This window comes from Wyeomyia smithii, chromosome 2 (assembly GCF_029784165.1).
Source record: "Wyeomyia smithii strain HCP4-BCI-WySm-NY-G18 chromosome 2, ASM2978416v1, whole genome shotgun sequence".
Classification (NCBI taxonomy): Eukaryota; Metazoa; Arthropoda; class Insecta; order Diptera; family Culicidae; genus Wyeomyia; species Wyeomyia smithii.
In genome coordinates, this window is record NC_073695.1 from 15,727,386 (window position 1) to 15,751,325 (window position 23,940).

At 40.0% G+C, this 23,940-nt stretch overlaps 1 protein-coding gene across 2 annotated transcripts; it reads left to right on the forward strand.

Annotated features, from left to right (window-relative positions):
* The first annotated feature begins 729 nt into the window (after positions 1–729).
* On the forward strand, positions 730–23,264 carry LOC129725233 (protein brown). 2 transcript variants are annotated; one of them, XM_055680788.1, is made up of 8 exons: positions 730–1,311; positions 1,410–1,458; positions 1,519–1,705; positions 1,773–2,146; positions 2,204–2,404; positions 2,475–2,586; positions 2,650–3,013; positions 22,755–23,264. In XM_055680788.1, exons 1-8 carry the CDS (start codon positions 1,149–1,151, stop codon positions 23,141–23,143), a joined length of 1,839 nt encoding a protein of 612 aa, XP_055536763.1. In that variant the 5' UTR covers positions 730–1,148; the 3' UTR covers positions 23,144–23,264. The 2 variants fall into 2 exon arrangements, with proteins under 2 accessions (XP_055536763.1, XP_055536765.1); XM_055680790.1 differs by having other exon boundaries at positions 2,204–2,384; positions 2,687–3,013.
* The last annotated feature ends 676 nt before the right edge of the window (positions 23,265–23,940 follow it).

A 23,940-nucleotide genomic window follows, 5' to 3' on the forward strand; every position in this document is an offset into this window, starting at 1 on the left:
TCTATAGGGAACAGACAGGCAGACAGACAGGCATTCGCATTTACAGATGTATAGATAGAAAGATTTTCGATCCATGACACGTTTCCAGTCCAAAACTCCTTCAAAATAATCAGGTTTGATATTCTATGTGCTCCACTGTGAGCCAGTCAGGGAGGAGCGCAATCAGTAACCCGGCGCTGCAATATTTTTCAAAATTAAAAGACTACCGACCAAAACATCAGAATATCCAGAATCACAACAGTCTTATATTATAATTGATCTGTCATTGTAATGTTGGTGTCAATTGCTAATATTTTCACGTATTGACAGGGGAATTATTGCTTTTCTCCATACAGCTGAAATATCGAATTTTTGTTAAACAGTCAACAATTGGAATACAATACGTCCAGTAAAGTAAATCTTGTATTTGATAATTAGCCGTTTCAATATCTGTTCTTATCATTTTTCCATAGCCCCAATCGATATGTGAATGTGGAAGATTAAGCGCATCGTTTCTAAAACTTCGTGTACCTCGAATTTAGAGCTAGCCTGGGAATGCTAGTAAATGAAAAGTTAAATATCACAAAAGTTTTATAAATAAAATTTTGCGTAGTCCAATGTTAATAATGCGGTCATATCTCAGATACAACCAGTTACTTTTTTGAGATGATAAGAAAATTTTTGCCCCCTGTAGGTTGCTCGCTTAGAGGATAGTCCAGCTAAGAGTTATTCCTCACTTCCTCTGGTGTATCGACAATGGCTGTCTACAGTTTTGTTTTAGATTCCTGTTGTATTTCTTTTGAAAGAATTAAATTAACGGTAGTAAGAAGAATATAATAACAAATAGAGAGGAACAGATTTTCTGTGGTTTGCCCACAGATACATTCATTAAACTCGATCGTAAATTGCTCTAAAACTCACTTTTGTGACGAAATTGCCGCCATTCCGTGCCAGGAATGGCAAAAATAAGCGAGTCAGCTTGCGCATCTCTCACTCTGGGCAACGTTATCACCAGAAAGCTTTGCGGCAGTGGTTTGCTGAGAGAAGCGTCTTTCCTAATCTAGTACATACGGAAGAAGATGAGTTTAGTCAGATAAGTTCACTTCTAAAGAGAACACACGCCAGACAGTTGTGAGCCACTCCGGTCTAAGTGTCGTGAAAGTATAACAATGCAACTCGACGTGAAATTGAATCAGACGCCCAGAACATCAGCAGCCAGGGAATCCTCTTCGGTTCTACTACAGTGGAAAGATCTCTCCGTGAGCGTAGCGAGCCGCAGTTTTTGGAAACGTAGAAACAAACTAGAAGAAAAGCATTATATTCTGAAGGATGGTAACGGTTTTTGATTTAGCGATTAATATAAAAAATTGATCCTTGTGCATCTCGTTATCAAACAGCAAAAGGTAATTTGTGTTGTTGATCATTTGCAGCAAACGGCGCGCTTCGTTCGGGAAATTTAATGGCCGCGATGGGTGCAAGGTTGGTTTGTTTATAGTAAACAAATGTCGAAAGTTTTGCAATCTCTTATTCAATTTGCAGCGGATCGGGAAAGACTACAATGTTGGCGGCCGTCTCGATGCGCATGACGGCCGATTACGTCCAGGGACAAGTGTTCGTCAACGGGCTGTCAGTGGGTCACTCGGAGATGAAGCGCTTATCGGGTTTCGTGCCGCAGTTCGAGATTTCCGTCAATTCGTTGACAGTGCGAGAGCAGCTTACATTTGTGGTAGGTTATTCGGGAGAATCTCCTGATAAGTTTGCTCGATTATCAATGGCTCAGTGTTTGTTTGCAGTCGAAACTGAAGGGAGTGCCGCTGACTCAAATGCGAACTGTAATCCGAGAGCTGAATTTAGAAAAATGTGAACAAACGAGGATCTCACACCTCTCCGGAGGGGAACGACGGAAGATAAACCTGGCGGGGGAGCTACTGACGGAGCCACCCATTTTGTTCTGTGATGAACCGACAACCGGACTCGACAGTTTCAGTGCACTTTCTGTACTGAAGTCACTTCAAAAGTTAGCTACCGTGCATGGAAAGGCTGTGATCTGCACAATTCACCACCCAGCATCGGCGGTTTTTGAGTGTTTCAGTGATGTCATTTTACTGCGGCAAGGGCAGGTTATTTTTCAGGGACCCACCATGGAGGCCAGTTCGTTTTTCAACAGGTTGAATTCTTGTTGTCATTTTACTGAATTTCTTACTATCGTATTTTTCAATTTCAGCATCCAATTTCCACTTCCCGTGAATTGTAATCCTGCTGATCATTACTTTAAATTAGTTTGTGATACCAAGAATGACGCTGAGCTTAGTCTAGCACGACAAGCCCGAAGAAAGTTGGTTCGAGAATTCCACACGAGGAACGTGAGGGACAAGTGTTTTACGCTTGATCATCATCGAGATGACGTAATTAAGAAAATACTTACGTTAGTACAGTTTACACTATTAGTCACCCTCTTTGGGGTTTTATCTACTTCTCACTTATTTTTGGATCAGAAAGAACCACCAAGCTTGCTGGTCAACCCAACTATGGCTGCTTTTGCACCGTGGCATCCTAGACAGCGTACGCAACATTCGCGAATACGTGACAGTAACACTATTGTTCCTGGTAAGTTACTGTAATTTTATATAAGCTTGCACTCTAACTCATGAAATTGATTAACAAAATTAGATTACCAGTGTAACGATCTCGACGCTTTACTTCCAAGTTACTCCCACCAACCAGACAGCGATCCAAGACATCCGTGGGGCGCTATTCCTCATGCTCTGCGAGCTGCTATACACGATTAGCTACGCGGTGTTCTACATGTTCCCCCAGGAGTTGCCCCTGCTGCGGCGGGAAGTGGGCGAGCAGACGTACCGCCTGTCGGCATATTACGCCCACAAAGCGCTGCTGACGGTGCCGAAGGCGTTCTTCGAATCGTTCCTCTTTGTTGGCATCATCTACGGGTGCGTGAAGTTTGCGACCGGATTTGCCACCTACCTCGGGATGGCCACCGTTTGCTCGTTCGCCAGTCTGCTGGCCGTCGCATACGGTATGTATGTATGATTGCATGCTCTTTCACGTTTGCTTTCTCTAGTGGGGGAGGGGAAGGGGATGATACTCGATGATTGATCTGTTCGGTCAGGTTGCAGTTTTCTCGACTTTCGCCTGCAGAGTAGAGCACTTGTTTCAATTAAAGTTGAGGCTTCAAGTGATCCTTGCTGTCATACTCGGTAGCAAAACGGTTTTTTAACGGTATGATAAATTGTTTTTACGAGTTGGTGGTGCTCTATTTTGGTCTGGAAAAAATGGGGGAATTGATAAGATCTGGTTTAATCTTTTGCAAAGACCAGAAAACCAGAAAAAAATGGATTGTTTGTGTTTGTATAAAGTCAAAATTGATTAAATCATGAACATAAACTTTTTGCCTTTCTCCTAGAAAGGTATAGCAATCACTGGAAAAACCAAAGGTATAAAAGTGCTCCAAAGGGTCGAATCTCGTATATCAATCGACTTAGTTGACGAGCTGAGCATTTTCTGTGTGTGTGTGTGTGTATGTGTGTGTGTATGTGTGTGTGTGTATGTGTGTGTGTGTATGTAACGCTCTCCCAATCTCACTCACTTTTCTCAGAGATGACTGAACCGATTTCCACGATATTTGTGTCAAATGAAAGGTCTAGCTGCCTCATAACACCCTATTTAATTTTAATGTAATCGGTCTGTTACTTTATCTGTAATGTATCAAAATATGGAAATCACGAAACTTCATTATCTCAGAAAGTACACAACAGATTTGAACAATATTGGTATCAAATGAACGGGCTAGTTAAAGGTTAATTGATGAATTTTATAGTGATTGAACACGTGGTTCAAAAATTGTGAAAAGAAACATGTTCCGGTGACTTTTCAAATTCACTCGTTTTCCCAAAAATGACTGGACTAAATTCAACAATCTAAGTTTCAAATGAAAAGTTTGGCTTTCCTATAGGATCCCATTTTATTTGACCATAATCGTATTTTTATTCCAACCGTTATGTATTAAATTATAAAAACAACTAAAGTCTATTATCTCAAAGATCACACGACTTATTTGAACATATCTAGTGTCATTTGAACGGGTTGTCTCTCAAACTCACAAGTAAGAAATTTCATAGCAATTTGATATGTGGTTCAAAAGTTATGAAAAGAAACGAAATTCGACTATTTAAAACTGTAACTGCTTTGATCAAAACATATGGCCTCAACAAAATTTAAATTTGGTATTGTGCTATTCGTACGTTCCCGGTATTGCTCGTGATTGAAGTGAACGAAATTCAGTCATTTCTTGTATTTCGCTATTTCTTCAGCACGAATATTTTACTCCTAATTAATAATCTTTTTAACTTTTTGCCTTTCTCCTAGAAAGGTATAGCAATCACTTGCAAAACCGAAGATATGAAGGTGCTTCAAAGGGCCGAATGGCATATATCACTCGACTCAGTTCGACGAGCTGAGCATTTTCTGTATGTATGTGTGTGTGTATGTGTAGATTTTTATTTTCACTCACTTTTCACAGAGATGACTGAACCGATTTGAATGAAATTATATGCAAATGAATGTTCTAGTTGCCCCATAAGACCCTATTAGATTTCATTGTAATTGGATTTTTATTTTAGAGGTTATGTTTAAAATTGTAAAAATCATGAAACATCAATATCTCAGAAACCACACAACCGATTCGTAAATTTATTTTTCTATTATTTTAGATTCAACTACTATGTGAATTGTAGACGTTTGCAACAATATATTCAAACCGGTTTCTTTGTTGACTTAAAAAAAATATTACTTTTTTTCGACTAAATTGTGTGTTCGCATTGGCATACTTGTTGCAGAGGATACAAAAAATTATGGTTTCAAAATTTATATAATTATGCTACTAAATTTCTCTGGTCTGCTGAAAAAAAATGGTTGGCATAACATTATCCTACACTATTTTCATATCTATCTTAGCGATTTCAAACAGCCGATCGAAAACGATAATTTTTGTGACAATGTCAGCAAAATATTGCTATGTAATTAAGTAAAATAGTAGTACAATATACTAAACAGCCTTCAAATTTCCTTTGGTAAAATTCTCAAATTTTTTTTTCCTCATATATCATTTATTTGACACGGCACAAATACAATTTAATGTTTAACGGCGCCAATTATATCTGGTGACTTTAAAACTAAAAGCAAATTTTTTATCCTCGCTGCCGACTACGAGCTGAAATTAAGTCTAACTTAAAACTAGCATGAATTTTTCAATCAGTGTTTTGTTGTTGAATGGTCGTCTGATGCTCTTCGAATGGCCGATGTCATGAGCTGGGGCAGAGGTTTGTATTCTCGGGTCCTGGAGGTATTGTGCGGGGTCTAGTTGCTGGTTATGGTTCGTTGTTGTTGTTCGCTAGTGTTCAAGTGGCCAAATGGAATGTGCCGCTGAGCCAAAATATCACTGAAGGCCTCGGGTTCTCAGGTCGTGGCGAATTCGAGTGGGGTGCAGTTGCTGATTCCAAAATCTGTGCTTAAGGTTCAAACGCGTTCTTGTCGTTTTGTTGGGTGCAGACGGAAGGGAACGGGACTTGACTGGGGCATGGATGGATTTTAGGAAAACGTATATAAGGGTCATGTAGGGTATGTCACGGCTCGCCAAGACATCACGAACAGGTACAGCTGGCCGTCTACCTCCGGCCTCAAGGGAAGCTACTAATTTAGACCTGGCGTCACGGTGGACAGGGCATGACCGAACAACGTGCTCTATGTCGTGATAACCTTCACCACAGGCACAGATACCACCTTCCCCGAGCCCAATACGACGGAGATGCGCATCAAATCTATAGTGATTGGACATAAGCCGAGACATCACGCAAATGAAATCCCGACCTACGTCCAACCCCTTGAACCACGGATTCGTCGATACCTTGGGTATAATGGAATGTAACCACCTTCCCAGTTCCCCTCTGGTCCAAGCATTTTGCCAACTGATGATCGTATTCTGACGTACAAATGCAAAAAATTCATTAAAAGCAATTGGTCTTTCATAAATTTCACCGTTTGTTGCGTCCACCTTAGCCAAAGAGTCTGCTTTCTCATTGCCCGGTATCGAGCAGTGAGAAGGGACCCACACTAAGGTAATCTGAGAAGATTTTTCGGATAAAGCACTCAGATGTTCCCGTATTTTCCCCAGGAAATACGGAGAGTGCTTAACATCTTTCATCGATCGGAGAGCCTCAATGGAACTGAGACTGTCCGTAAAGATGAAATAATGGTCCGTGGGCATTTTTTCGATAATCCCTAGGGTGTACTGAATTGCAGCCAATTCTGCGACGTAAACAGAAGCAGGATTATTAAGCTTATGGGAGACGGTTAAATTGTTATTGAAAATACCGAAGCCAGTGGACCCATCAAGAAGTGATCCGTCAGTGTAGAACATATTGTTGCAGTTGATGTTTCGATATTTATTGGAAAAAATTTTGGGGATCTGCTGCACGCGTAAATGATCCGGGATTCCACGAGTTTCTTCTATCATGGATGTATCGAAAAACACAGTAGAATCAGAAGTATTTGATAAGTCGACACGATTTGGAATATTCGAAGAAGGGTTAATATTTTGGGACATGTGATTGAAATACAATGTCATAAAACGGGTTTGAGAATTAAGTTCAATTAACCTTTCAAAATTTTCAATCACAGGACGGTTCAAGACCTCACATTTGATAAGAATACGAGAAGACAGGCTCCAAAAGCGGGTTTTCAAAGGTAGAACTCCAGCTAAGACCTCCAAACTCATCGTTTGGGTCGATTGCATGCAACCTAAGGCGATACGCAAACAACGATATTGTATTCGCTCCAGGTTGATCAAATGTGCACCCAACGCAAACGGGAAACATTTTATTACTTTAGGGCAATTTTTTATTACTTATTGTGTCTTATGACTGCGCATTATACACAAATAGTAATAACCGAAAAGTAACAAAAATTATGACGGGCACACGCTTGTATGTGTTTCTGCAGGAGAACATACAGCCAAGCACCGCAATGCATGTGTTAGCAAGACTTCACTCGCTGCATTTGTATTGATGCAACGATCAGATTCATTTTTGTCCCTTCATCCACACATAATGAGAATCCACCCGTCAATCTCAAATGTCTAATCATAAACACTTTCGTTTCGTCCGCTAGTGTTTACTTAAAATGAAAATACGTTATACTGTCTGAACAGAGTTGCCGAAGTTGCGAATATTGTTCTGGATGGGCACGAGTTTTGTATTTTCAAACAGGTGCAAATGAGTTTCCATGAACCAATGAGTATGTGTTTTGGATAGCTTGCAAGAAAGCGAATGTTTTTGTTTTTCTCTCACGCAGTTTACAGATGGTGATGTCATTTCAAGACGCATTTCAAGTCTTTGAAATCATCAACGTTTGCATACTCTATGACGGGGAAAATGTTGCTTGGCAGCTCTTGTCATATTTTTTCGCTACTCCGTATGCATACAACGAGCGAACTAATACATGCTCACCGGATGAATTGGCGATTGAAGAAACTAGTAACATGTGCAACATATGCGACTATGTGTGTGACTTTTTTTTACTTGAGATGGAAAGGGAGCAGTTTTTGACAGAAAAAATCTTGCATGTGGTTGAAACGACCATTTTTAGATAGTCATACTCCCGTAACACGTGCTAAATATATGACAGTATGTGTAGTTACTTGACTGGGGAAGAATTTTATTGCCTTTTAAGTAATAGGTTTGTTACCCAAAAGGCAATTTTGCGCTATTGCTTCTAAAGTAATAAGGAAAAGTTTTGCGTGTGTGTTTGCTGCGGAGCGGAAGCAGAAACACCCGTACTCAATAACAGACAATATCGTTGTTTGGTAAAGTCTTATAAGGTCTCCTGGATGGGCTCCCCACCATTGTCCGGTTATTGTACGCAGAAAATTCACTCTTTGTTGACATTTTTCATCAGATACTTACGTGGCAACCCCAGGTGCCTTTAGAGTCGAACCAGATACCAAGATATTTGTGTACCAAAACCTGAGAAATCGTTTTACCCATTAATTGTGTTTGGAGCTGAGCAGGTTCATGGTTCCTAGAAAAAACTACTAGCTCAGTCTTCTCCGGAGAGAATTCGATACCTAGCTGTAAAGCCCAAGCAGACAAATTGTCCAAGGTGTCTTGCAATGGTCCTTGCAAATCGGCAGCTTTGGCTCCTGTAACAGAGATTACACTGTCGTCCGCAAGTTGTCTTATCGTGCATGAATTTGCCAGACATTCGTCGATGTCATTTACATAAAAATTGTAAAGAAGGGGGCTTAAACATGAGCCCTGGGGAAGACCCATGTAGCTGATGCGAAAAGTTGCCAAATCGCCATGCGTAAAATGCATATGCTTTTCGGACAACAAATTGTGCAAAAAATTGTTCAAAATTGGAGAAAATACTTGTCGGTGAAGTTTACCCGAAAGAATGTCAATAGAAACGGAATCAAAAGCCCCCTTAATGTCTAAGAATGCTGACGCCATTTGTTCTTTGCGAGCATACGCCAGCTGAATATCTGTTGAAAGCAGCGCAAGACAATCATTCGTTCCTGTGGCACGGCGGAAGCCAAACTGAGTATCTGATAGTAGACCATTTGATTCGACCCAATGGTCTAAACGACGGAGTATCATTTTTTCCATCAACTTCCGGATACAGGATAGCATTGCAATCGGCCTATAAGAGTTATGATCAGAAGCTGGTTTCCCTGGTTTTTGGATGGCGATCACCTTCACTTGCCTCCAATCCTGCGGTACAATGTTTTGCTCCAGCAACTTATTGAATAAGTTCAACAAGCGCCTCTTGGCATTGCCGGGTAGATTTTTCAACAAGTTGAATTTGATTCTATCTAACCCAGGCGCTTTATTGTTACAGGACAGGAGGGCAACTGAAAGTTCTGCCATCGTAAAAGGTGATTCTATCGCGTCGTGGCCCGGAGACGCATCGCGAACAACGTTTTGCGCAGGAACAGAGTCCTTACATACTTTCCTGGCAAAATCAAATATCCACCGACTTGAAGACTCCTCGCTTTCGTTGACCGTTATACAATTTCGCATTCATCTGGCTGTGTTCCAAAGAGTGCTCATCGATGTCTCCCTCGACGTCTCATTTACGAACCGACGCCAATATCCGCGTTTCTTTGCTTTAGCCAAGCTTTTAAGCTTGGTATCAAGCTCTGAATACCGTATATAGTCGCCAGGTATACCTTTCTTCTGATAGGCCAAAAACGCGTCGGATCTTTGCGTGTAGACATCGGAGCACTCTTGGTCCCACCACGGAGTGGGAGGCCGTTCTTTGATCGTTACGCCGGGATATTTCTTCGTTTGGGCTTGCAACGCGGCGTCGAGAATCAAGCCCGCGAAGAGGTTGTATTCTTCAAGTGATGGATGATGTTGAATCGACTCGACAGCTTCTGAAACCATTTCCTCGTATAACTTCCAATCAACATTCCGTGTGAGGTCATACGGAATGTCAATTCGCCGCATGCGAGTTGACCCGTTGGTAATTGAAATAAGAATAGGCAAATGGTCGCTACCGTGAGGATCGAGGATTACCTTCCATGTGCAATCCAACCGTAGCGACGTCGAACATAAAGAGAGATCCAAAGCGCTTGGGCGCGCTGGAGGTTTCGGGATACGTGTCATTTCACCGTTGTTTAAAATAGTCATGTCGAAGTCATCGCAAAGGTTATAAATTAAAGAGGAGCGGTTATCATTAGAATGGGAACCCCAAGCCACACCATGAGAGTTAAAGTCTCCCAAAATCAAACGTGGCGAGGGAAGAAGTTCTATTAAATCAAAGAGCAGCCGTTGCCCAATCTGTGCTCTGGGAGGAATATATATATTGAGGCAATACAAAGCTCTTTACCTTGTATTGTCATTTGACATGCGACAACTTCGATGCCTGGAATCGAGGGGAGGTTAATACGATAGAAAGAATAGCACTTTTTAATCCCTAAAAGTACTCCTCTATATGGGGTGTCTCGATCAAGGCGAATAATATTAAAATCATGGAAGTTTAGATCAGTATTCGAAGTTAGCCAAGTTTCACAAAGGGAAAATGCATCGCATTTGTTTTTATTTATCAAAACTTTAAACGAATCAATTTTTGGTAAAATACTTCTACAATTCCACTGTAAGACAGAGATAGAATCCTTCACATAAGCAGATGAATTAGGCATCGAAGGATACGATCGCTGCAAGGAGGGGCCATTGAGCAGTCAACTGCTTCAAAAATGATTTAACTGTTGGGAGGAATGCTGTAAGAAAATCTTTTATTGGATCGGGTACATTGAAAGTTTCAAAAATCCAGTCCACAATGTCAGAAAATTTCACCAGTCCAGCATTTGATTTTTCAACTGGATGTGCAAAAGGATCAACTGGGGTTTTAGATGTTCCAGGAAGTGCTGGGAACTCCTTCTGGGACTTTAAATTTGCAAGCCCAGGAGGAGTTTGCTTCGGTTTTTCCGCTGCACTTTTAGGTTTGTTTGTACCATTCATTTCACTTTGGGAAATCTTTGGACCTTTTCGTAGAAGTTTAGGAGAGGAAATATTTTTCCTCTTTCTAGACTTCCCAGGATTGGCGTAAGATGTTCCCGCTGGTGAATCGTCAGAATCGGTTTCATCCGAAGACAGCAGATCAAAGGGGTTCGAAGTAACGGGAGAAGTGGTAACGGTCTTCTTTAGCATGTCAGCGTAGGAACGCTTTGAACGCTCTTTGAGAGACCGTTTTATTTTATCCCTGCGCTGCATGTACACCGCACATGTCGAGAGCTCATGCAGATTTTCCCCGCAGTGAATACACTTTTCAGCGTTAACACTGCAGGAATCTTCCGCATGAGACTCCCCACACTTGCCACAACGTGCCTTATTGCAGCAGTAGTCGGCTGTATGGCCTAACTGCTTGCAATTCAGGCAGTTCATGACGCGGGGTACGTAGAGCCTCACAGGGAGATGAACCCGGTGGATCGAGATGTGGCTTGGTAGTGCAGACCCGGCGAACGTAACTCGAAACGAGTCTGACGGAGTGTAAACTTTTTTGCCACCGACGAGCGATACCGACCGCAATTGCTTGCAGTCGAGCACCTTCACATTGGGACATGTGCTGTTCTTGAAGCACCCTTTAGCACTTTTTAATATACACTCCACGGAAAGACTCGAATCGGTCACGACACCGTCGATCTCCACATCTCTAGCGGGTACATAGACACGGTATTCCCGTGTAAAGAGCTCGGAGCAAGCTATATCGTTGGCCTCTTTAAGGTCATTGACCACGACACGGAGCTTGTTCGGCCTGATTTTAGAAATTTCAGTCACAGCTTTATAGTGTGACGTCAGGTCTTTCGAAATCTGTAATATATTCAATGATTTCGATTTCGGCCCTGCTTTAGGCCTGAGGTAAACTGCCACTGGAAGCGTCGATCCGTCTGGATACAACCTGACACGTGAGGGAGCTGAAGAATTAACAGTAGAAGGAGGGGCAGAAGGGACAGGGTCGGGGGGATTCGAGGATGAAGGTGCGAGAGGTGGGGGATCTACATCCATCGCGCTAATACTAGCGCGCCGATGGGACAGACAAGAAGCACGTACCTTCCTTTGCTTTTCTCCTTCGTGTTGGATAAATGACTACAGGAGTACACTGCACTCACCACCAAATCGTTCGACAGCAGGCAGCTACAAAGCGACAAAGTTACACAAAGGCACTTGACCTTGAATGCGAAGCAGCAATCTAAACAAAAGACACCGGGCCCGGTCAAAGAATGCCAGCACTTGTGCACACGTTTTGAATTTTATCGGAGCGAATTCGAAACACAACCGATGCTGATGCGTGTTCGGCACAGAATGAAATTCTCAAATTGAATGCCAAAAACTCTTCGCTTAATTACCATATTATTCAGCAAATAGGTGCGTAGAACTTAAAAACAAATTGTCCAAATTTATGACCTATGTGGTTTCCACTTCCAGAGCGAATTGAAAACAATTTCGACCCGGAAACTATCGCTCAGGCCCGGAGAAAATCACGTTCACCCGAAGATCACCTTCAAGACCCGGAGCCTTTGGGTGTGACCCGCAGAGGTGGCAACCATACCAATGATAATAATAAAATCAATTATGAATGATGGAATTTTTTTGAGCCGCGTAGTCGCAAGATTAGAGAATCCGCTTTGACGATCGTAGGTTCGATTTTTAGTAGAGACAAAGCCATTCGATACCTGAAGACTTAAGGACATGGACAAGGTTTTATTCGTAGGCTCAGGCTTCGTTTTGCTCATCTTGATTTTAAAGAAACAACAATTCGCTCTCCCTTCTTCACAACTCTGAGCTTACATTCAATATGCATTATACCATTTGCTGTTGAAAAAGCGAAGAGTAATAGTTTACTGGCGGATTAACGCTCTTAATATGACACAGCAAAAGCCCAGTGAAACTCTTGTAAATAGCTAATCCGTACACGCACGATAAATGAAATGAATTGCTAAGTGAAAATCTGAGAATTGCGTTACTGTTCACATTGCCCTGCCCTGAGGTGCGACAAAAAAGTAGAAAATCGAATGTTCTGCAGATTACGCTGAATTCTAAATCTATTTAATAATAACTTCAAAATCTGTTAGGAAAAATTTTTTAACCAGAAATCGACCTTCTGGGACTCTGGGCAATTAAAGGCTTAATATGGAATACACTAAAGTCGATTTTACGCGGGAGGTTCGTTCCGCGTAAAAGGAAACCGCGTTATTTCCGGAATCCGCGTAAAAATAGCCGCGACCTTGAGTGCTCTATTGGAAATTGTAACTATTTCTACAGCCAAAACGGTTAGAATGATTGGCATAGTGTCTTCGGCAAAGTTGTTGTTTTTCAATAAAAATATGCCCCTCGAAAAAAAAAAATTAAAAAAATGTTTGGTAATGTTTAGGTAATCTTTTGAAATTTTTATTAAAAAAAATCAGATTTTTAAAATATGAGTTTTTTGAGATAATTAAATTTGAATTTTTTTTTCTTTATTAGAGAGGCTTTCAGCCTTTGGCTGGTTCGTCTCAATAAATTTGCTTTTTTTTCAATTTTGCTTTTAACCTTTTTTAAAAAAAAAAACAAATTTTTCTTTTTTTTTTGAGTGTATTTTTTCGGAAAGATAAAACTATTATCTACAACGTCACACCGATTAAACAAACCGTTTTAGTCCTAAAAATATTTGTAATCATCAATACCTTCCCAAAATAGCATTTTTCAGTAGCTTCTCAAAAATGAGTCGTGTTCAAAAACATCAAACCAATAGCACAAAGCGGCATCTTTTGCCTTTAGAAACGTCTATGCAAAGTTTCAGCCAAATCAAAAATGGTCGATTAAATTGGTTACCCGTTTTTTTTTTCTAGAATTGCTCTACAGTTTCTAGAGCTTGAAAAATACTCTAAATTTTTCCTATTCAAAAAGAATATTTATTGTCATAACAAATTTTATTTTTTGTGCATACAAATTCTAGACTTTGTTTTAATTTATTATCCCTCAAAAATTATCTTGCTCTTATTGTAATACATGCAAAAGTAGGATGATGCGAAATCACATGAATATTGTGCGACACTAGTGCAACTTCTGATTAAGCTTAAAACCTGGATAACGCATTTGATGCCCCCACATTTTCAGGGGGCCCACAAATTGAGAGAAAAAAATGCGTATTTATTTCAGTCTAATGATTTTGAACGCAACTGGGTCTTTTTTGGAGATGAAACTGGTTAACAAAAGATTGCGTACGACTCTAAAGAGTAAAAGACTGTCAATCTTGGCATTGTGAAGTTGGAAATACGATAAACTGAAGAAATTGAGTGTTGATTTGGTAATTCATAAGTTTTCGGCAAAGATACTTTATAAAAGAGCCCGGGCCCTCACAATCGTAAATCCGGCGCTGAGGGTATGTATTAGATTAGATTTTATCAATTGATTCTACTCGGGAATCAATTTTAGCTCACGTTGTTTAGTTACTGAAGGCCAATTGGTTGGACCCAAAAATTGATGTTCTATATCTTTATTGAATGTTTAATGCCATATTAGAGTTCACGTGTGCAGTGTGCACGTGTGCAGATTGTAGAAATTAGGTGTATGTGATTTTTTTCAGCTTTTTATATTGGAAAATATAAAAATAATAAGGTGGGGAATCGTCATATGAAAAAAACGAAACTTGATTGCAGAAAGCCAGAACCAAGTTTTTTTGTTCTAATTGGAGCCCCAAACAATCCTAAATTTATCGGAAGTCGATTGGTTTTGTCTTCGCTTGGCGCATTGCATTTCAAATTTATATGAAGATTTGTATGGAAAAACCAATTTTTATGCATTTTCCATTCTAAAGAGCTCAAAATGGCTCAAACCATGAGTTTCATAACTTCAAATGGTAGGTTTTTTGATGCCTAACAACTTGGCCGGAGACACTGAAGAGATAGGGTATCCTAAAAAAAATACTAGAGCTGTTCAAAGTTGAGTATGTCGAAATTTATGTTGCAAATCATTTTTTCTGCCATTTATGGGCAAAACCGGAAGCCGCAAACCGGAAGTCACCATTTTGAATTTAAAAATGACGTCTGAAGTTGCTTTTTGATCTCAACATCAATTTGATTTCGAAAATACTCATATTTGGTGCTGTTCGAACATTTATGGTTGTTTTTCGGAAACCCGAAGTCGCCATTTTAGAATCCAAAATGGCGTCTAGGAACGTTTCCGGGTTTCTAGTCATCTTTCCGGTCCCGAAAATACCCATATTGGATGGTATTTGACCTTGTTTCGTTTATTTATCTATGGCCTCTAGAGGCCCCAGTGAAATCTATTCCGGAAGGTCCATTTTCGGGACATATCACAAAAACACCCAAAACTAGAAAAACGGCTTGTGGAAGTAATTTTATGAACTTCGAACCAATAATTGTAAAATTCTGTTCAAACACTCATAATATCCCTCAGTTTCGGAACATATCCGCAGAAATCCGGATTTCCAGGAATAAAAAAATATATTAAAGGGCACCGCTCTAACGCAACTGAAAAGAATCGGTACAAAATTAGCAAAAAAAGATAAATACACTGTTCATACAGTGCGAACTTTTGCCCCGTAAACTGCGCGTACTTTTGCCCTACTGGGTAAAAGTTCGCATTTGAGATTTTTTTTTCAAAAAGTGAAATTCTCATGCTCGAACAAAATTCGTAAAACTTTGCGTGTAAAACATGCGTGTAGTCATGTTTTTAAGTTCTTTCTTCGTTCTATTCATAAATTCCTGCTCAGGTTTCACGACAAAATTGTTGGAGTAGATCTTACGCTTTAGGTTTGCCCAGAAATTCTCAATGTGACGCAGCTGGGGGACGTTATGCGGATTCACCGACTTAGGTACTACATTGATATTCGCTCTTATCTGCATCGACCCTATCAAATTTTAGATACCATTTACAGCCTCTAAGTGTCAGGCCGCTTGAGAAAACACTGATATTTGAGCGTTTTTAGCTTTCCACAAACTGGAAGCCGCTACATCGAGCTTCGAAATGGCAACGAACACAAATTTACTGCTTCTTGGCGTTCTGTCAGTTCCGAAAATACCAAAATTGAGGGATTTAATATTTAAGCATTTTCCTCAATTTCACTAAACTTTCCAGGAAACGGAAGTCGTCGTTCTGGGTCTCTGGACGTCACACCCCGTTTAAAAGAGCCCAATACTGAGGAACATATGCGTATGTTGACGTCATCCCGATTCCGGAAGTACCGATATTATCGGATAATTAAAATTTATTCGTAGATTTTCAGAAACCGGAAGTCGGCATCTCTCAACCGTCACAAAATTTTGTACAAACGAAGCTCGCTATTGGCTGTTTCGGTTGTTGACGCTGTTTAGGGATGGGCAAGCGATGCACGTTAATACGCACCGGCTATGAAAATAAACAACAGTTTTTTGAGCGCCCCAAACTGATCGTTCGACCGAAACTGAAATTTACCGAACATCACGTTTATTGTATGAATGATAATCATCCTGATTTCGATCTATGTCATTGTATTTGTTGTACAACTCTTGCGTAATGCATTTCACACGTTTTCTGTGCGAAATCAGAGCAAAACTTGTGCGGATTGAATTCGTTCGAATTCGATTGTTTAAGGCTTGAACTTTTGCGTATGCTAATAAGAAGATTTGTATGGCAGTTTCGATTTATTGATTCAGTCGTCATCTGCTCATATAATATATAATTCGATTGCCCAAAAAGCAGAAAGTTATTCTCACAGAAAAAAACTTTATAAAAATAAAAATGGAGAAGCGAATGTCGAATTCAATCGGGACAAAACACTTTCTTGAATGGAAAGCTGAAATCACATTCTTCAGCTGAGCATTTTCCCGGAAAATGTGCCGATTGATAATCCCTGGTTTGCTGAGTTGGTGTTGGGTGAGGGAAAGTCATGCAACGTTTGGAAACAAACCTACAATTAAGGCGTCGTATACAAATTACGTAACGCATGAAGGGCGGGAGGGGGGTTGAGTCTGCGTTACTTATTGTTACGTAAGGGGGAGGGGGGGGGTAATAGTAGAGACAGTTACGTAACTGTGATGTTTGCTTGAAATTGAAAATTTCGAAGAAGAGTCAGGCTGATCAGCGTTACGCAATTTTAGGGGGGCAGGAGTAATGTCGAACGTTACCAATCGTCACATAAGGGGGAAGGGGTCTGCAATCTAGATTTTTAGCGTTACGTAATTTGTGTATGACGCTTATCTTCATTCACCACTTGCTAGTTTATTCGTACACCGAAAACGCCGGGAACTATGCCAATGTGCTGCCAAACGACCTCTACAACCCAAAATAATTCATAAAACACCTTAGCGACGATTAAGGTCCCTATTACAAAAGACGAGGCGAGCAACTCGCATCGCCCACAATTACTGACGAGGCGAGCAAAATGATGCATGTATTAGGGAACGCGAGTGAAAATTGGCTGATGACAGCTAAGTGACCGACGAGAAGTGACTCGTCCAGAATCCAGTCGACTTGCCATCTGCAATGCCTTAATTGGTCAGATGAATTACTCGCCACTCGCCTCGTCGTCTGTAATAGGGCCCTTCGAGGATCTATTCGACAGAAATTGGCCATCTTGTTTTTTTCTGCTTTTGGCGCAGACCATACGGCGTGATCCATACCAGAGTCTATGTTTATAATATAGAGTCGCGCAAAGATAAAATCAAAACGAGGGTAACAATCGAGCAATGTAAATAAACAAGGATAATGTTAGGAGTAGAGGAAAAGTGTTGTAATTAAGCGTGATAAAGAACATATGTTTTCCGAAGTTTTACTACACGTTTTAAATCCAACATTAAACCTGTACACTGGTTCAGTTAAATTTAACAAAGCATCACCGGTATAATCTTTCAAAACTGTGTACCTTGTGAAGAATTTCAAAAAAAGATATTCGCTTATGCATGGTGAAAATAGAACTGTATAGTTCTTGGCAACAAACGGCACAAAAACTGTGTTACCGAAACGATAGATTTTCTCTTGGCGCGACTCTATATACACAAAGACTCTGATCCAGACAACCAATGTTTTCAATATTTTGGGTGTCAAGAGACAATCGCGAGGCAACTTTTTATTATTGATTATTCAACATTGACACAGAGTATAACAGTATAGCTCGGTTTTATTATTAATACTTTTATTAGTTATTTACGAAAAGCTCAAACATTTACTTTTATTTCTTCTAGATAATTTGTGATTTGTTTGTACCCTTTGTGAATTTTTTTCCTGAGAACTGGAAGAAAAGTTTCTATTAAAAGAAAAGTTTCATATTATGCAAAGAGCATGAGATTAGTGGCAAAAGATCATTTAGAGAAACTTCTGAACTTATTTTGGCATTTTTGGCGAAATGAAACGACCACGTAGCTAAAAATGGCGGAAGACGGAGAGGTTTACCAAAAGACCACGAAATATCACGAAAAAAAGGGGGGGGGGGTGTTAAGAGGGGTATAATAACTAATTCAAATATCAATACGTGACTTAGGAAAAAAGCATCTGTGCAATGCTTTTACCAGTCCAAAAATAACAGTCCGGTGTTGCATGAAATTGCACAGTTCTCGTCCATTTTCGCATTTCAACAATTACATACACTTTGTAAGAACTTAAAATGTAGTCGTAACTTTCAATTAGTTTGAATTCAAATTAGTGTAGACTTAACCTTACCTTACTTAAGTGAGGTTAACAAATGAAAATTTTTCATTAAATAAGTTCAATTTCAGCCAAACTAGATTCATCAATGTTTTTATTTGGCTTTCTCTGATCTGAATCTGAAATGATATGATTTCGAAAGACTAAAAATCAAACATATACATTGGATTCTCTTTTTACGCGATTGATGCGTGCACGCAAAAAATAATCGCGTAATTTTGAACAAATCGGTAAAAAAAACGCGTAATTTGGAGCAAATCGCGTAAAAAAGATCGCGGCGTTACAAAATTCTTCGCTATGTGTTAAGTGTATGTGTGTATGTGTGTATGTATGTGTGTATGTATGTGTAGGTATGTGTATGTGCGTGTATGTTTGTGTGTGTGTTTCATCTTGGCTCATAAACAATATTTTCCATGTCAAATATCGCGTAATTTCGAGAAAATCGCGTGAAAAAAAACCGTGTAGAATAAAATCACGTAAAAAAAGTCGCGTAAAAACAGAATTCAGTGTATATCAACGACGGAAACTGAACACTGCGACTGATCATGGACCTTGCGTCCATCTAGCATCAAGACGAAGTTGCTTCAACTTCTTAGAATGTGAATGGAACTTCCCTGAATACGCTAACAGAATTACAAATTTCAACTACTGACACTAGCACGGACAGACTATTTAACCTGACTGACGTCTCGGTTAGAATACACTCATATATATATGTTCGTAGCACCGATAGGTTTCGCATAGAATCCCCAGGATTCCTCACATCGGAATCGTGGACGTCCGCGAGAAGGTATCCTCCAGACAGCCCTGTCTATGGGACTAGCATTCTTGAATGAGAATCGTGTAATGAGAATTCTTCGGATACGAAAACTCTCGCTTTAACCGTTTTTAGCACGATGGAACCCAAAAATTAAAATTCTTGTATCTTTTGAAATTTCCATCCGATTTCGATAGTTAGCACCAGCAGATTCAGTGACTCAACTACTCTCAAATTAGCGTCAGTCTTACATTTCCCGGGAGTCCGGTTTCCCCAAACTGAGGAATTTCATGAATATTTGAACATTCTGTATAACTATTGGTTCATAGTACAATTACTTTCACAGGCTATTTTTTATGATTTTGGGTATTTTGATGCTATGCTCTCAAAATGTACCTTCCGGAATTGATTCCAGGGCTTCTAGTGGCCATAAAAACAATCAAATGCAACAAGGTCAAACATCATCCAATATTGATATTTTCGAAGCCGGGATGACATCCAGAGACTGAAAAATGAAAACAAATTATTGGCCGAATACCACTCAATATTGGTACTCCCGAAATCAAAATGATGCCTAGAGATTAGAAAACGACTCTGAAAACACACAACTTCGAAAGGCTTGAAATAACAAAACAAAATCAATTCCAAATTCAGCTCAAAATAATCGAAAACCGTCCCCGGAGTAGTGATGGGAAATATCGAGCAAAATCGTTAACGATAACATCGATAGTTTCCTAGCTTTTATCGATGTTATCGATGGGTTATCGATAATTTCCGTAGGGGGTGTGAGGTCGCAAAAGCAAGGATACTGTTTGTTCACTTGTGAATTTTACCGAAGTCTATTCGGCTAGTAGAGATTTGGGTACAATAATTGGCTATTTTGGATAACTACTATATGATATTTTGCAAGTGCAAGAAATAATTCGCATACTTTGTGCCACCTGAACTGCCGCCTGCGACTTATCAATAATTATCGTTAGCGCTAAGATTTAGCGATATTATCGATATGAGGCAATTAACGATATTACGATAAATATCGATAACTTTCCCATCACTACCCCGGAGGCTGTAAAAAGCCATCAATGGAAATGATGGTTTGAAACACTGTATTGTAAGAAAAGGTCAAACTAAAATATGATCAAAATTCAGCCAAACCGGGCTCTAAAATGCTTTTTAGGTACAGAAGAAAAAAACAGAAAAACTACAAACCACAGACCCTTATCGATTTTGGCACGGTTCAATTTTGACACATGTGCCAAAAAAGAACGGTTATGTTCAATAATATTTCGTAGTTTCCTTGTCTTTCCGCTAACTAACTTAAGCTCAACAGCCGCCAAAAGAATGGTAATAAATTCCTTTATGTTACCAATGCGGAAGGCCACCCATGGAGCGACACCTATGAATCTAAAAGGTAGTCCATTGGTAGCATTACCTAGTGCCTAGGTTGCAGCGTAATTGTTGAAAAACGCTGATAGAAAAATGTAGAGCAGAATGTAAACTTAACTTAAAATAATGCCCTAGATCAGAAAAACAAAACTGATTTCAATTTTAGCCCACAGCTTAGTTGGATGCCCTTCTGTCAACAAGAATAAAATTATTATATCTTATTTTAATCGAAATTTTTGAAAGATTTCCAACATATCTGAAAAACCTTTTCAAAAACAAAACGAGGCCACAAAAAAAGATTCCAAATAAAAAAAATAGAATAGATAAAAGCCCAATTCCGAAAATTTCCACATTGCGTGGTATTCGGCCATTTGAGGTTGTTTATGCAAACTGGAAGTCGCCATCTTGGAATTCAAATTGACGTCAGGGATCGTTTTCGGTCTTTGGACGTCAGCCCGGTTCCGAAAATACCTATATTATGTGGTATTTGATCTCGTTTCATACAATTGTTTCCACCATAAGCCCCAGTGGAATCTGTCCCGGAAGGACCATTTTGAGGGCATATCACTAAAACACCCAAAACCATAGAAATGGCCTGTGAAAGTAATTTTAGAAAATACGAACCAATTATGTGAGATTCTTTTCAAATACTCATAAAATTCCTCAGTTTTGGAACATATCCCCGGAAAACTGAATTCCCGGGAAAGGGAGAATTCTTTCGAGGCACCGCTAACGCTCATTTGAAAGTAGATCATTCACTTAATCTTTTAACGTTGAAACTATCGAAATCGGATGAAAATTGCAAAAGATGCATGGTACCCCGTCGAGCAGAAATGGGTAAAGTGAAAGATTTTGTATCCAAACAATTATAATAACACGACACTCATTCAAGAATCCTAGTCCCATAGACTTGGAATTCCTGAGGACTCTTTTTTCAGGTTTCCTTTTCACGGACGCCCACGATTCCAATGTGAGGAATCCTAGGGAAGCTATGCGAAACCTGTGTGTTCGTCCGGTTGACGTCCCGGGTAGAATTAATTCATATACATCTGGTCGAACACATGCGATTCGCATAGAATCTCTAGGATTCATCTCATCGGAATCGCGAGCGTCCTCTTTAAGGTATTCTGGAAAAAGAATCCACAGGAATGCCCTGTATAAGGAACTAGGATTCTTCAATGAGAATCGCGTTACGAGAAGTCTTCGGATTCCAATATGGAATCCTGCAGAATCCGATGGATTCTCATTACACGATTCTGATTCAAGAATCCTAGTCCCATAGACAGGGAATTCCTGAGGATTCCTTAGATCATTACTTAACCTTATCTCTGGGAGCGGCGCTCTGTAAACAACCGCCAATAGCCCGGTAACTCATCCTCGTTCGCGAGGCGACGAGCTACAAGCTTCAACGCGGGCTTTTGTTTATACTAATTGTGCTTACGGGTGACTTTCGCAGTTTTTGTCACCCAAGCCAAGCGGAAGACTTGACTTTTACTTTACTTTACTTTTATGAAACGGCTGCTGGCCGTGTTCTAGCGGTCTGTGATAGCCTCATGGAAAGAATCCGGTAGAAGACCGACTTCTTTCCGGGTTCTAAATGTGCCACCTAATGTGACGGAACCCTGTAGGCATGCTGTCAAGGACGCGGGGTGCCGTTACATTAGTTCGTTTTTCTTTTTAATGTTTTTAAGTTTTCTCTCGAAAATAGTCGATTGATCATTTGGAGCTTTTCTGTTCGATTTCAGCAGCTTAGTTTACTCCTTGCGGAAAAATGACTTTCTTGAAAAACATATTTGTTCAGCTTATATCAAGCTCACTATTCAAATTCAATTATTTTTTGGTATTTTATACCTTGTTCGATCAAATTCGACTAACTTATAACGAAGTTATACAAATTATACGAAAATATTTTCAAAATTTCCCCGGCATTCAAGGGTTCAACTTTGACAGGACCCGTAAACGTTATCTAGTGTTGTAAGTATCTCTTGATCAGTGTTTTTATCTCGAATACTTAGATGATCAATTTCTTCACATCCCATAATATAAAAAAAACTATAAACAAAATCAACTTGAAATTAAGCCGACACGACGAGATGTGATCACTTTCCTAACGTTATCACTTCTGTATCCTTATTGTACCGTTGCCAATTTTCAAAGAGTGAAAAAGAGCACCAAACTCGCCATCGGTCAGGTGAAATAAGAAATAGGTTTTCCCAAGCAAGTGTTTGGAAACTGAGCTCATCGTCAATCGATTTCTGCTGCTGCTACTGCCGCTGCTCTAGGCATCCATTAGCCAGTGCATTAGCATCTATGCATTTGTCCATCCGAGATTAATGCGAACGAGAAAGTATTAAATGAAAGAAAAACATAAGACCAAACCACATTAAACCAAACATTTTCGTTATTTTTTTTTTCTTTCTTCTCTGCACTTGCAGGCTACCTGTTCTCGTGCATCTGCGGTTCGGTGGAACTCTCAATCGAGTATGCCAACATAATCTTCTTACTGTATGCCCTGCTCGGGGGTTTGTATCTAAACGTTCGAGCCTTCCCGGTCAGCAAATTTGTTTCGTTCTTCTTCTTCGCTTCGGAGGGCATTTCGGTGTATTACTGGCGGTCGGTCGGTAACATCACCTGTGCCGAGCCAGGACGAAATAGCACTACCTGCCTGCCGAACGGTCAAGCTGTCCTCGAGGACGCAGGCTACCGGACCACGCTAGATGCCATCTACGGGAACTATCTGCTGATGGTGGTCGAGATCTTGCTCGTTCACTTTGTGGCCTATCTGAGCCTACGAAGGTTCGTACGAAGGGTGGGCTTCTACTAGCGCAAGCGAGGCGAGAAGAGAAAAAAACAGTTTTATTCTACCGGACTTAATATATTTGTACTTTGACTAGGCAAATTCTATCTGTTGAAAAACAAAGGATATTCTGTTTCAGGTACACGAATGAGTTTTGTGCTACGCTTAATTTTGTAACGACCATGATTTTGAGTTCTGCCCAAAAACGAAAGACAAGTTTCAAGTTTCAGCGATTAAAAGATTAGAAAATCAAAACGGATTAGGTGAGGTGCGAAACTAAGCTGGAATCGAGGACAGTGGGTGAACCTGAAATTATCTTAGCTAGGTACTAGTAATTATTATTACTCAAATGATTCAGACACATCTTCAATGTCAGTAGAGCATAGCTTAAGTATGACTTACTTTGGGTGGTTCCACCTAAAAATGCCGACCTGATCGAAATGCAAAATCAACGCTTGGCACGCATATGCTGAAACGGCGATGATGGCCACCACTTGTGTACGCATTTTTGGAGGAAAAATTGCGGCAAACGAGAAAACAATTATCGGTATAAAAGCAATACGAACAATTATAGTTCGAAAATCGAGGTACCAGCCGTAGACTCGAATAAAGATAAAAAACGCTCGCCCATTCCTGCGCTGGCTGGCCATACAAAACAGAAACATGACTTGCTTCATACTTTTTTAGATAATGACGCTTTGTTCAAAGTACCGATCTTTTTTTCGATTCAAACCCGCGTCAAGCCAAGTCAAAATATTGTTCGCGTAATCAAAGGCTAATTTGTTGTTTGGATTAGCTCACAACGCTAAGCCGTACGTCTAAGT